Here is a 15352-nt window from a genome sequence, read left to right on the forward strand (position 1 = left end):
GGGAAATAGTGTTTGACACCGTCAATTACATTACAAAGGAACCATGTGTATGAGCAAATAGGGATTATATCAAAGAATGTATTGGATGCAAGTAAACAATAGAATTAAGGGAGCTATACAGATCTAAAAAAGATGGAAATCTGGGCAGTGTTTATTCTATTAATTAAATTTAGACTCTGTCAGCCTTGTTTGATGCTTTTTCAGCTGAGCTTCTCCTGAGCTGTTTTATGAGAACATGATCAGCAAATGTTTTTACATGTTGGAAATTGAGTTTACAAATTCTGATAAATAATAGAATTTATCTTAAATGCTCTGTTCTTGTTTCTACAGTGGAGAAAGTTGCATGCAAGAATTTCACTCTGGGTTTCTTTCTTTTCAGACCTGTGTGTGGAATCAGAGGGAAGACTCTCATAATTAATTTGCCAGGTAGCAAGAAAGGGTCACAGGTAAGAAGTGTTACTACTGACCTGCTACCAAGGACCAATGATGAGTACCTCCCGTTGTTCCGAATGGTAGAAAGTACCCACTATGACAAATTTTACAAAAGTGAATTGAAATGCTTGTTCATATAACTGAACACACCATCACCCTCAGTCAGGGACAATACAATTCTGACCCGATTGAAGGTACTGTGTGACCAGGACAGCATTACATGTAGTGCAAGAGAGCGCTCACTGTAGCAGGCAGTGCTAATGGAGAGTCTAATGGTCTCTTACACTTTCTCCTCCTTCTCTAGTCAGCCTGTAACTGATTCCTGTGTTGTCTACAGCTTCCAAGAAAGCGTTCTCTTTCGCACAGAAGTAAGAGGAAGGCCTAGTGTATGGTAGAACTTACTGGAGTCTGAAGAATATTCCCAATTTTGGTCAGCAAGAGGGGAAAAAAAGGAACATCATTTTTAAGAGTTTGAGGATTTTTTAAAATCTTTTGGATATGGGTATGAGACTTTAGACCCTTTGTGCAGTTTGTTTTCTTCCTGCAGTTTGCTCAGTTTGGACAGAGGAGTAGGGCTTTATGTTTTTATTCATACTTACTTTCTGACTGTAGAGCTGAGAGAAACACAATTAAACATCAGGAGGAATTCGTGTCTGTGTGTTAGTAAGGCTAGATCTTTCCAGTGCTCGCTCTTTCTGTGTAGTTGGCTGATAGATCCAGAAAAACAAGCTTCTCCACACAAATACCGCTAAGCTGAATAGTGGGCTGTACAACCTGATACAAAACTGCTAAGGTAGATCTCCCATCAGTCATGAGAATGTATTTCTCCAGGGCTCAGACTATGTCAGTGGCCTTGTTAAAAAATGTCTTTACCTCTGGCCTCTAACAAATGTGTACCTGGTAGTTTATCGACGTCTTCTGAACCAGTGGTATCCAGTCACAGAGGAGACAGTACTAATGTGTTTGGCAGCACAGCCCTGAAGTCACTGTTGCTTGAAAGACTTATGTCTGGAGATAAATAAAGAATGTTTATGTGGGCTGTCACCTGGAAGTTGAAGAGGAAATGTTTTGAATACTCTTATCTTAAGCAGCCACTACAGGTTTTCAGATACATTGTCTACATGTTTCAGTTCAAGGACTCAGTAAGCCCTGCTATGATTCTATCATTCCTTAGAGCCTTTTAGGAAATCTAATGAGACTCTGTAACTGAAAACTAATTTAAAAGCCTTCAAAACATGCAACAATCATTGGAGGATGGTGGCACAGGAGTATACCTACTTGAAAGTCTTCCAGTTATGAGTGGGAAGTCATATGTATGTACATGTATTTAATATAGCAATGGGCCCCACATCTTAGAGAACTGCTGCACCAGTAAGATTTTTTTCAGAAGTCTCTACTTCCTTTGTTGAATTGTGAAAGAGATGAAATAGCTGACAATCTCTAATGGGTTTTGTTGTGTTCAGTAGCACTCCTAACATGATAGGTATAGAAAGAATTGTCATTTTCTGCCCTGAGGCACTGAGACTGTGAAGATAGGTGAATTGTAGAAAGAAGATGAGGAAAAGAAATGAAAAAATGTTAATAAGTATTTTAACAATAGTTTGATATAAAGTAAGTAATAAAAAAGGTAATTCTGCTGGAAAAGAAAAATATGTAATAAAATTTCATTATACAAGCAGGCTTTTTATAAACTGATGATTTATTTGTTCCTGTCATGATGATACTCTTTTCTGTCACAATTTAGTTTAATATGAAACATCTTTAAAGTATCAGATTTCAGCAAAGATTTTTAAGATGGATAGCAGAGAAAATTGTTCCATAACAGGCTGGATCCCAAGAACCAAATAGGACAGATTGTTACCAGGAATTGCTCTCATTTCTCTCTTTTATGGCTTGCTAATTTCCTTCCCGTTATATTAATACAATCATATAAGAAGCTTATATAAAGCTATGAAATTGCAGCAGTATGCATATTTCGTTAATAAAATATTAATAGAAAATGACAGCAGTGTAAGTGCTTCATCTCAAAAAGGGACACAATGCATACCAAACATGTTTTCTGCAGAGAATGTTGGTGTGACATGTACCACTGACTCAAGACCTGTAGAATACCTCCGTTTTTGTGTTGTTCTAGTCTGTTTTCTTTCCTTTAGGCTTGCAAAAGGTATTTAATGTTATGAAAGAGGGCAAAGTGTGAAACTACCAGATGCTCTTTGAAATCATTGGGTCTATGGCAATTTTCATAATTGTACTAACAATTGCCTGAAACAAATTTTACAATTTATTTTGAGTTTTACAAATAACATGAGCTTTTAGAGTACTCATTGGGAACCTATTCATCAACAGTCAAGCCAACAAGGCTTTATTTCTGTGGTAGGAGTGAGGAACATGCTTCTCTAATGAGTTAATTATTAATGTACTTTTTCATGATTATTGGTCAGTTCCCAGATTGTTACCCTTGTTTACCACTTACTTGAGGTCTGCTTGTTTACTGAAGTAGTGATGGTTGTATGCTTCAGTATTTTAAACCATTTTAAAAATAATACTGTGGAGGCATGATAACTCTGAGGTTTGCAGTTACATTAGAAGTTATAATTCTTTATTGTGTTTACAAATATTTTAATATATTTTCAGTATATACAGCATCTTACGCTCATCCAGTTTACTCCAGTTTTTCAGAGTGCCAAATTGAATGTTTAAAGAATTTATATATCTATGAAGTAGTCTGACTTTTAATTACTCTTAAAGGAGTGACTAAAAGGTGGATTCTTATTTAGAAGCTTTGAGGAAACACAGTGTTTGTGAGTCATGTTTTTGACTTACAGAGTGGCTTATATAAACTCCAGTAGTTTCTGATGGATGGTTTGCTCTTTGTTTTGTTTTACACAGTGATGTTTATTTATTGAAAGTATTTATTGCAGTATCTATTTACAAAATGTTTATCATTATTTATTTTCTGGGTACTCTAGAATGTTGAAATACATTTTTAGAAACCTTTCTTATTCTTGAAACAAAACCAAAAATGAAGTGTAACACAAGGAATAATGTCAGCTTTCTCTGTCAGCTTATATGTTCCCTAACTGCGCTGCCATGGCAATTCATTCTTGTGACCCTGCCATCATTCCATCACTTTCCAATAATTTGATGGTTATATGCAGTCTTCTCAAATGACGTGAAGAAAACTCTTTACTGAGGTGCCTGGGAGGAGGTTGAGAGACAATAGTCTAAATTGAAGAAGGTAGTTTCCAGACAAGGCGGGGGGGAGGATCACTTTGAGGGTAATTAAGCATTAGAACAGATTGTCAAAAGGGGTTATGGAGTCTCTGTTGTTGGATTTTTTCAAGACTTTACTGAACAAAGCCCTAAACAACCTGTCTGAATTTCATATTGACCCTGATACGAGCAGGAGGCTGCAGTGAGTAACCTCCTGAGGTTCCTCTTTGATTTGGTGAGACACTGGCACATTTTAGCAGCAGAGGTAGCTATATATATGTATACCCATTATGGAACAAAAACAGCTACACAGTGTCTGAATTTTTGCTTTCTCCAACCATATAAAATAAACTTTGTAATTGTTTTTAAGATCATAGAGCAAGGAGAGATTTGAAAAATAGGTTATTTATGAACAATTTTTTCTGAGTTACATAAAATTATAATTACATCAGTGTAGTTTGTCATTCTTCCAGTATATAGGATAAGTCCATGAATAAAAAAGAGTATAATTATGTAAAAGTATAATTATGGAAACCCTTACGAATTGTTCTCTAATTGTGAAGGACCATAATAGGAATGATTTTAAGCTAATATCCCTGCAGGGATAGAGTTAATGGTTTTATTCTGCATTTTTGTAGCATTCTGCCAACTGCTATGACCTGTTTTCTGTATTATGTATTCATGAAAATTTAACTCTTGTTTTCTGATATTTTAATCCAATATTAGCTTAATTACGTAGCTCTGTTGTACAACTTAATGTATTTGCATGAAAAAAGGCAAAAATATGTAGTATAGTCCCCAGTTCTGGTTCTGAGTTTGTTTTTTTACCCTCTATGAGCAATTGTATAGGGCATTTAAGGTTTTTTTTATGATCGGGTGAAAAGATACATGTAAATACTGAATATAGTTTAAGAGTAAATCTGAAAAACCCCTATTTACTTCTGCAGGTAACTTTTCATCGTCATTTCTCTTCTTGTTGTGCATAGGAATGCTTTCAGTTTATACTGCCAGCCCTACCTCATGCCATTGATCTTTTGCGGGATGCCATTGTAAAAGTAAAGGAGGTACACGATGAGCTTGAAGATCTACCTTCACCACCACCTCCTCTTTCTCCTCCTCCAACCACCAGCCCTCACAAGCAGACAGAAGACAAAGGAGTACAGTGTGAGGAAGAGGAGGAAGAGAAGAAGGATAGTGGAGTTGCCTCAACAGAGGACAGTTCTTCTTCACATATAACAGCAGCAGCCATTGCAGCTAAGGTGAGTCTGGCTTGTTTCCCTAAGAGACCCTTTAGTTTCTATCTCAGGTACTTTCCACCAATATTCATTTGCATGTTAAGACTACACATTGATGTCTGTGTGGTCAAACAGATGTATTTTAGATATGTTTTGTAGAAATACAGCTTCATAAAAAGATAGGAGTCCTGTTTCGGTAGGTGATTTCAAATTTCAGTGGGAGATACGTTGTTTATTATCTTGATGATAACATGCATTTTTACGATACCATTCTGATGTGACAGACTATTTTTAGTGTTTTTTTTTTTTTTATTCAAAGTACTCACACACCTGAACATGTAAAGTTCAGTAGGTGGCATATTAAGGAATTGCAGCAAAATTTTCTAAGCCATAGTATCTATTTTGAAAATAAAATGTTGATTTCTAAAAACATTGATAAAAAGTATGACAGATAGGTAGCAGGTTAAGTAATAAGCTATCCAGACTACTGTATTCCAGCATGCATGTCTGCATAAGAGATGTGAAATTCTGCCACAAAACTAAATATCATCACATTGTCTTTATAGCATTGCTTTAACCAATAATCAGAGATCAACATTACTCAAACCAAAATAATAAATTTGAGACTACAAAAGGAAAAAATTAGATAACACTTGCAAATTATTTCAGTTCAAATTTTAAATGTTTTCCAAAGAAATACCGTATTATTTGAAGCAATATATAAATATTTACCTCAGTTTTGTCTTCAGTTTTCAAATGGAAAGACAATGTATCCCTATGTGTTTGGAAAGGTTTTTTTTCAAACCCCTTTGTTCTAAATTTACTCCACAAATTGTGTTTTTAGTTTCTATTATGAGAAGTGAAAGTCCAAGTAACTCAAAATTATATTAAACAATTTCTAAACCAAAATGGCATCATTCTAACTCAAGAAATGTGAATTCAGGTCTGAGACATCTTGACATTTCTAAGACAGCTGCAGCTGGAGATCGTCTCCTCATGTACAGAAAATCCTGATTACATGTATCTTTACAGGGATGAATTAAGGTAATTATCACTTGCAAGTTTCAGGTTTTTTTAATGCAAATTTTAAATTTATCAATTTATTTTGATATAGGCAAAGGTAAATAATATGTGCAATTTTTAAAGACAGAAAATACCTGAGATCTAAACTGGCTGTGTTCATATGAGCTTGGCATTTCAGTATCGTGCTTGTTTTCACCTCATTCCCTTTCAGTCATTTGCTTGTATAGTTTCATGTTTTCCTGTCACTGTATTCATAGCTGTTATGTGTTGTGCATTAGAAACATCCATCCTACACCAGTTCAGCTGTTATCATGGCAAAAGGTGAACATCCCATCCCTGGTCTCATCAGTTATTACCATCACGCAGCAGGCAGTGCGGGAGAACCGGTAAGAGATGCTTCCAAGAGGCTTTTGCACTAACAGTAGCTAAAAATATACTGCCTGCCTCCTAGTCTAATGTGTGAACAGACAGTGTTATTTACTTTCTTTAACAAAGACACACCAGTACTATCTTTTAGAGAACATGTTACAGAAAATATTCTGTTTAAGATACAGGACTAAACAAGGTAAAGTTTGTGTGCATTGTCACTTTGAATCATTTGGCTGCTGAGATAATCATTGCTATAAAGCCTATGTTTCTGATTAGTCATTGGCTTTATCATCTTATATACTCGATAATTGAATATAATTAATTAATAACCTAAAATTACTACTGCAGAGCTATGAAATTTTGGTAAATTTTCCCCTTCGTTTGCCTTGCTTTGCTTTTTTCCTCTCAATTTTTTGTTTGTCAACATAATACAACATTTGCACTGGATGTTCATAGTTTGCTTTCGTCACTTGCAGTTTCTCCCTTATTTTTGTATTCTGTTTAGAAGTAGAGTTTCTCAAAAACAGAAGAAAAGACTTGAAGATTCAGAATACAGTGAACTTATAAATTACTGGATTTTTAGTGAATAGTAGGCAACTATTTCAATGAGTGGTAGAAAGGATTTAGTTTATCATAACCCAGAAGTTATAACTCAGGCTCTAACAAAATGCTGTACTTTTTTTTCCATTTCCCAAAGCTTGAGTCTAGGCTTGAATCAAGATGAAATAATGGCTACAGTATCATCAGGAATGAAACATAATTTACTGTATTCATAACTGTAAATTAGAGAAACCTAAGGAAGACTGTTAGCTTAGAGAGAGTTGTGCTGTCTGAGCCGTTCATTCCATGTCAACCAGCAAAGGAGGTGTAAGTTCTTGGGAAAATATGTCACTAGATTTGATGACCAGAGGCTGCGCTTCCTTGTTCCCTTAAGAAAACAGTAATTCAAACCATCGATCAAATAGCGTAACACCTCTGTATTTAAAACTTGATGGCCATGTGTCTTGAGAAGTCACTTAGAAAATGTGAAGGCTTTAAAGTTCACACACCTGATGATAAAGCTATGTGTGTGTACATACATACACACACATTTATTCCAATAGTTTCATTTTTTTGAATTGAGGTTACTAAACTAGAATTTGCACCATATTCTTTAATATCAGTAGAACAGTGAATTCAGCCTCTCTGAAGCACACTGTTAAGCTGTCATCCAGGCCTCTGTGCCCTTTTGCAAATTACTCTTGAGCTATTGTTTTATCCATTCTATAATCCAAATCACATCTTCAAACTCAGAGCAGGAAGTGGCTAATTTTTCAGAAGGCTGGGGATTTTTTTAAGCTGTTCTTTCTCTCTGTTTTTGAGACATTTTTGCTCTTCTATAACAATCGTAGTAATTACCATCTACAGCTTGTTTTCTTAGTACCTCATCAGCACTGTCAATCTTTGTTTCAGTCCTGGGCAAAGGAGAATAAAGAGCTCGTGTCTTTTTCCTTTTTCCCCGTTCTTGTCAACACTTAGTTCTCTAATCTGAAAACAACCATTTAAACTGATATAAAAGTACTTCTGGAAAAGGTCGTATCAGATAAAAACTGTAGAAGCAGTGACTGCTGGATATGGTGGATATCTTTCTCTGTCACATCGTTAATTTCTTTTTCCCTCAGCGTGTTACAATAGGTTTTCCACTCCAGCTAGTGCAAACAGAAACTATTTTTGCTGAACTTAGAGTTTTATTGTACCCCATATAGAGTTTTGATACCTCTACCCTCTATTAAATTTGTTTGAAACTGGAAAATCGGTTGAAGTATTTTAGGGGGAGACATAAATACTCAGAGTGTGACTTTGTGGAAGTTTAAAATAAAAAATCTATCCAAATGCAATAATATTCCTGCCCTTCTTTAGTGCAGATTTCCAGGCTCCAGGAAACACAGAAATTTCTCACGGGTTTATCAACCTCTTTAACATAGTTAACAAGAAGTTGCCTTGATTAGAGACTTAGATTGCCTAAATTTAATTTTAAAAGGGAAAAAACTTACTAAATGTAGGTGAGAAAAATGAGACATTCTCTATATCACACGACATATATGCATAGAAATACCAATCATATTCTATTGTCCCTTTCACTTAATGAACAGTATATATATCCATTATATTTTTTATAATGTTTATGCAGTATACGTATTACTACCTTCTCTGAAATCAGAAGGTTGTAGTGGTTTAAAGAGAATATTAATGCTGATTTTAGCAATACAATACACTCTACTGTCATATTAAAGAAATAAAGCTCTTGAGAAGAAAATTGGTAACTGTGAACTAACTTAATTCTGTCAGTGAGATTTTGTGTCTACAAAAGCTAGCAAGTTGAAACTTAGAGTTCTAGATAGGTTTACAGATGGATTGTTCTGTGAGAATTGTATTTTCTGTAAAGGTGGTGATTAGAGAATAATCCTCATTAAAATGTAATGCCTGTAGTCATCTTTTCCCTTCATCTTCAGCTTCCTCTTCTGATTAATGTCGTGGCTGAAATTTTACTTAAATTTTAATGTTCTCACAGGCAAAAATTAGTACTTCACATGGACTTCAATGGAGACTGGAATTGTCTTAGTCACTTTGTTGCAGAGGGAGTTTTTTTGAAACTTTTCTGAAAAAGGTGATATCAGATCAAATTTTAGAAGCAATGATTGATGGATATGGTGGATAGAAAAAAAAAAAAAAAAAACAAAAACAAAGCAAGACAGTTACTTGCCTGAAGGGGATGAGACAGTATGTAATATCTGGTTACTCTAGAGTAACCAGAGCAAACCCAGGGAGAAGTGGATCATGATATCATTTGCAAAAGCAATATTGTATTTGTATCATGATATCTTGGTGTGTATAAAAGAGGTAGTGGACCCATACAGAATCATATGACGATGTGTGTAGCTTTTTATCAGAGGATGATAACGAAAAGCTGTCTTATTTGAAGAATTAAAACTATTCTTTCTTTTGTTGTATCTTTTTTATTTTATGCCTTTATCAAAATGTAATTTTTTGCTGTATTGTCCTTAGTCATGGAGATTGAAAGGAAGCATTAGAAGTTGTAGGTAGTGTTGGAGCAACGATGATGTAAAACTTAGGGATGTCAGCCTTTTTTTGTGTTTAACATTTTTAAGATGGGATTTCAGGAGAAAAAGAGAACAAAAGGGAAATGGTGTTTCTGACTATAAACTGTTTGCATGATCAGAATATCATTATCCCTGCTTACCTCTATTTATATTACATCTCTAAGACACCATTTACAAAGCAGAGTACTCCAAGTAGAGGTACTGTTTCTGGAAAGGGAGGTATCCCCAGCATAATCGTCCATGGGGAAGAGAAACTCTGCTGACTTCATAATTTATAGTAGGAATTGCAGCACAAGTTACTTAGCCTTGAAAGATCCTCTGAGGAAAGCTGGGGTTTTTAAATGCTGACAGAAATTGACTGGCAAACAATACTGTTAGTCTAGAAACACAGCAGTAGAGCAGAAAGCAGGTGGTTGGTGGCACAAGATCTGCTTCCACACAGCTTACAAACAGGTTATAAGTAAGAGAAACTCTTAACATGTGAAGGAGGGTTTATGGTGAAATAAACCCCCCTAACCATGTTAACAAGATCTCCTAGGTATAACCCAGTATCTCTAAGTCAAGGTTGCTAAGTTAGGCATAGTCATTATTTATAGATTTGAACCAAGGTAGGTGAGGGGGAAAAAATAACATAAAAAAGCAGTATTTAAAGACCTGAGTCTTAAGATTGGTCATTTTAACTGCACAGAGACAAGCAACAAAGCTGTCTTAATATCCTAACACCGGTCCTAAGGATGCAACAGATTTTAAAACCTGGGATTCAAGCTTGCTTCTGAAAGAGGTGCTTTCCAGTGGCTTGTATTTGCCCTAAAGCCTTACTAGGCAAGAATACTCAAAATACCGAGATGCAGACTGGGTATAGCATCTCCATTAAAAAAAAAAAAAATCCTGGCTGGAAATGTCCAATGTTAGTGGTTTGACTTGTCACTGGATCTTCATTTCTTGCTTCCTTTTATTATCTGCTACTGCCATTTCCCCCAAACATGGGGATTCTTTTTGTGGTTCTCTTGGAACTTGAACATCAAGCTGAGCTAATAAATTCTTAATGAGGAGAAAGATCTTAAAATATATGTATATATGTTCCTTCAAAGGTCTGAGTTTCTACATTTTCTGGTCTGATGCAATAGAAAAGTAAATTGCAGGAAATAAGAGCAATCTGATGTGGTAGAAGTGCTGCCTTTGGAAAAGGAAGAGGTTGAAATCGTGAAAACAGAATCAGAATAAGCCTTTGTAGAGTGTGTTATAGAGGAATATCTGCTGCATTTTGTGTTGTAGAGCTAATGTTAGAGATCACTTCTCCTGTCTGAGGTATTTATCATCTGTATGTCTTACCATTTTACACAAAAATAAAAAATAAATCATTATGTTAAACTAGCAATCTAGTCAATTATAAAGCCGGTGTGATATCTGCATAACTGGACTGAAATACTGCAGTAATAAGCAGCAACAGTTTTTCTAAGACTCAGTATAGTAAAGCTAAGAAAAGCTTTATCCTTACGCATTCTTCTACCTCTTTTCTTTGGAACTGGTGATAAAACTGAACAGAAGAGACAGAAGATAAAAAATAATGATAGATTCACTTTTATAACTGAAAATAAGGCCACTTTCTCACTGTTGTAAGTTGGTGTAATGCCATTTATTTAAGTGGCTTAATAATACCAACTAAAGGATCTCTCCTAAAATTCCAGCTTAGAAATGGAGTCATAGAATATAATCATTGAATGGTTTAGGTTGAAAGGGACCGTTAAAGGTCATCTAGTCCAACCCCCCTGCAATGAACAGGGACATCTTCAACTAGATCAGGTTGCTCAGGGCCCCTCCAACCTGACCTTGAATGCTTTCAGGGATGGAGAATCCACCACTTCTCTGGGCAGCCTGCTCCAGTGTTTCACCGCCCTCGTCATAAAAAATTTCATCTTTATATCTAGCCTAAATCTACCCTCTTTTAGTTTATAACCGTTACCCCTTGTCCTATCACAACAGACCCTGCTAAACAATCTGTCCCCATCTTTCTTATAAGCCCCCTTTAAGTACTGAAAGGCCACAATAAGGTCTCCCTGGAGCCTTCTCTTCTCCAGGCTGAACAACTCCAACTCTCTCAGCCTTTCCTTGTAGGAGAGGTGCTCCAGCCTTCTGATTGTTTTTGTGGCCCTCCTCTGGACCCACTCCAACAGGTCCATGTCTCCTGTGCTGAGGACTTCAGAGCTGGACGTAGTGCTTCGGATGGAGTCTCAGAGCAGAGTATAGGGGCAGAATCTCCTCCTTCGACCTGCTAGCCACACTTCTTTTGATGCAGACCAGGATATGGTTGCCTTTCTGGGCTGCAAGTGCACATTACCTGCTCATGTCCAGCTTTTTATCCACCAGTATCCCCAAGGTCGTCTTAACAGGGCTGCTCTGAATCCCTTTATCCTCCAGCCTGTATTGATACCAGGGGTTGCCCCAACTCAGGTGCAAGACCTTGCACTTGGCCTTGTTGAACCTCATGATGTTCACATGAGCCCACTTGAGCTTGTCCAGGTCCCTCTGGATAGCATCCCATCCCTTGGGCATGTCAACCCTACCACTTAGCTTGATATCATCTGCAAATTTGGTGAGGGTGCACTCCATCCCACTGTGTCATTGATGAAGACATTAAACATATTTGGAACCCAGTATTGTCCCAATATGGAACCCTGAGGGACACACCTGTCACTAATCTCCATCTGGACATTGAGCCGTTGACCACTACCGTCTGGATGCGACCATCCAACCAATTCCTCATCTACCAAACAGTCTGTTCATCAAATCCATATCTCTCCAATTTGAGAGAAAGATGTTGTGAGCGACCATGTCAAAGGCCTTACAGAAGTCCAGTAGATGACATCCGTAGCTCTTCCCTTGTCCACTGATGCAGACACTCCATCATAGAAGGCCCCTAGGTTAGTTAGGCAGGACTTGCCCTTGGTGAAGCCGTGCTGGCTGTCTCGAATCACCTCCCTGTCCTCCATGTGCCTTAGCTTCTAGGAGGATCTGTTCCATGATCTTCCCAGGAACAGGGGTGAGGCTGATAGTTCGGTAGTTCCCAGGGTCCTCCTTTCTACCCTTTTGAAAAAATTGTGCAATGTTTCCCTTTTTCCAGTCACCAGGGACTTCCCCTGACTGCCATGACTTTTTCAAATATCATGGAAAATGGCTTGGCAACTACATCAGCAAATTCTCTCAGGGCTCTGGGATGTATCTCGTCAGGTCCCATAGACTTACATATGCTCAGGTTTCTCAGGTGATCATGAACCTGATCTTCTCTTACAGTGTGAGGGTCTTTGCTCCTCCAGTCACTATCTTGCAGTCCATCCACTCGAGAGGTGTGGGAAGAGAGCCTGCCAGTGAAGATGAGGCAGAGAAGTTGTTGAGTACCTCAGCCTTCTCCTTGTCCATTGTTAACCGGTTTGCCAGTTGTGTTCATCAGGGGGGATACGCTTTCCTAGCTGACCTTTGAATACATTATGTGGGGAAAAAAAAAAAAGATTGAATTTTTATTTTTTACCTTCAGAATGCATTTTAAACCAAGTGTTGGCTTTGGATGGTGGTTTCTAGTCCTTTTGCCTGTACTCTCTCCAGAGAGGCCTGTAGCTTTTGCAGCACAAACCTTACATCAATAATTTTTGTAGCTGAAGTAAAACCTTCAGTACATGGAATGAAGAGTATTTGCTCACTGCATGACATTTCTTAGGAGAAATTTTCTCACTGCGTGAGATTTCTTCAGAGGGATTCAGACATTACTAATAAATAGTTTTCTGTTCAGAATATTGTCCCCTAGTTAGGGAATGGGCAGTCTGCGTCCCTTCATGCCACAGTAGAAATCACCGTTGGTCATTGTTGGGTTGGAAACAGAGGCTTAAGAGGAAAAACATTACTTTCTTATTATTTCCTGTTGTAACATGTCTGATTCATAGGTTTTTCAGGACAAATAGTATGTTCTGTGCTACTTCAGTTAGAATACGATCTTATGTATTTGCTAGGTATTTGTTACTGAAGTTACGAGAACATGCCATTAACCTCTACCAGCACTGGGTATGAGGAGGTATGGAAATGACGGAGTGGAGTATTCCTACGTTTTTCATGTAAGGTTTTGAGTAAGTTTTAAATACAGTATATTTTTTACTATTAATTCCATCTCTCTTGTTTTTAAGATTCCAGATTCCATCATCTCTCGTGGTGTTCAGGTGCTCCCACGTGATACAGCCTCCCTCAGTACTACTCCTTCAGAATCTCCCCGTGCCCAGGCCACCTCTCGTCTCTCCACTGCATCCTGCCCAACACCAAAAGTAAGTACATTTATGCCTTGTAAGCTCCATGCTCAGACATAGAATCTATCAGATTAATGTATTGCCTCTGCTGAATAAGGTTGGCTCGCATGCAAGGGTTTTATCATTCTAAGTAATAAATAAATGCAAGACAGTATAGCACATTCCATGTGCAGTGTTGCACAATTTAATATGTGGGTCCACCAACACATTATGGTTACTGAATTGTCATGTTCTCTCTTGCAATATCAATCATGAATATGAAATTGTTAATGCCTTAAATCTCTTTAATATCCCCAGGAACATAGATAATCCTGCCACTAAGTAACAACATTAAGCAAATAGTATTTTCTTCACAAAATGTATGTGCAAATTTCTAGCCTGGGCTGGGGCAGTTCTGTGCCCCACTTTATTATTGTTTGGTTTAAGACACTTTCAACCCAACTGGTTTTGCTCAAACTTAGATATTTGCTGCCTGACATTTGGAAACAAAAACCAGCCTAAATTGAATAGAAAGAAAGTTTTAATGCCAACCTTGTGGGATTATTATTCAGTTCTTACTGATTACACTGTACTATTTAATCATTGAGGTGAACTCTGTTATGTTCTCTTTTTTATCAAACTCTAAATAGCATACATCCAAAACTAAGTGAATTGACCAGTGGCAAGGCCTGTAATGTTTACCTTCGACAAGATTCCTTTCAGCAGAAGAAAACCCTGTCTGAATTAGCTTTGTGCATTCACATCACAAAGATCTTTCTGTGGCACCAGATGTTGACGTACTAATAGACCCATAGCAGATGGCAAACAATAACATTCTTCCTCATCTAATTCACAATCCTTGAAGATTATTCTGCTTGCTAAAATGATTGCCAGCGTCTGCTAGTTCTTCTTTCCTGCTGTCTCGTTCTTTTCTGTCAGCAAAGATTTATTGGCAGCCATCCATAGAAATGTTTTGGTTTAGCCTATGGGATTGTTTTGTGCAGCACTAACCTTCGCTGTAACACAATCAAAGTTACTCTGATGGACAGCATACTTGAACTTCATTATACAGTCTACTTTTCTTAAGAAGATGTTCAGTGAATTCTATCTGCAAGCAGCTCCTTCATTTTTTTGCTAAAAAATTGTCACTTGTCTGATGGCTCGAAAATAAAAACTCAGAGCTTATTACATTAGAAGAGTCAGAGCAGAGGAGCAATATGAAACAGAGAAACTGCACTGAGTTTTATGCCCATTGACCAAAAAAAAAAAGTCCAAAGAAAATCAAAGGAGATCAGTAACAGGCATAAAAAAGAGACAGCACTGCTAAGAAGTAGCTGTAGATGAAGCCTATGTGTTTTCAGGAAGGTTCTCGCAATGGGAAGGAGTAGAGCTTATCTGTTGTGAAGCAGGATGCACTCCTGTAGACTATCTTCAAAGATTCAGAGATTACAGAAGGAAACTAGAAGAAACAGATGAGAAATCTGAAACTCTTCTTTGGGAAATTAGTTGAGATGAGCTCTTATCATAATTGGATCATGCTTTGATATGTCATGTTGAGCACTGTTTTTCATATATTACCGCCAAGTCAGATTTCGTTCAAAATGTGTGAGACCACACCACTTTTATAACAGGAATTGCCGTGAAACATCTGGCTAGTCTAGCTTTTCTGTGATGTCTTTCAAAAGTAGGTGGTAAAAGCTGATATAGGGAA

General features: G+C 37.2%; 1 protein-coding gene across 1 annotated transcript in view; it reads left to right on the forward strand.

The window, feature by feature from the left end:
- GPHN (gephyrin) overlaps positions 1-15352 on the forward strand; it is a gene marked incomplete at its 5' end in the record, with an annotated part of 146055 nt that overhangs the window by 29493 nt on the left and 101210 nt on the right. Inside the window, 4 exons of the mRNA XM_009704689.1 lie at positions 380-446; positions 4632-4904; positions 6182-6289; positions 13546-13680. Of these exons, the coding sequence (XP_009702991.1) occupies positions 380-446; positions 4632-4904; positions 6182-6289; positions 13546-13680 (583 nt within the window). The remainder of the gene's footprint in view (positions 1-379; positions 447-4631; positions 4905-6181; positions 6290-13545; positions 13681-15352) is intronic.

This window comes from Cariama cristata, unplaced genomic scaffold (assembly GCF_000690535.1).
Source record: "Cariama cristata isolate BGI_N322 unplaced genomic scaffold, ASM69053v1 scaffold2177, whole genome shotgun sequence".
Taxonomy (NCBI): domain Eukaryota; kingdom Metazoa; phylum Chordata; class Aves; order Cariamiformes; family Cariamidae; genus Cariama; species Cariama cristata.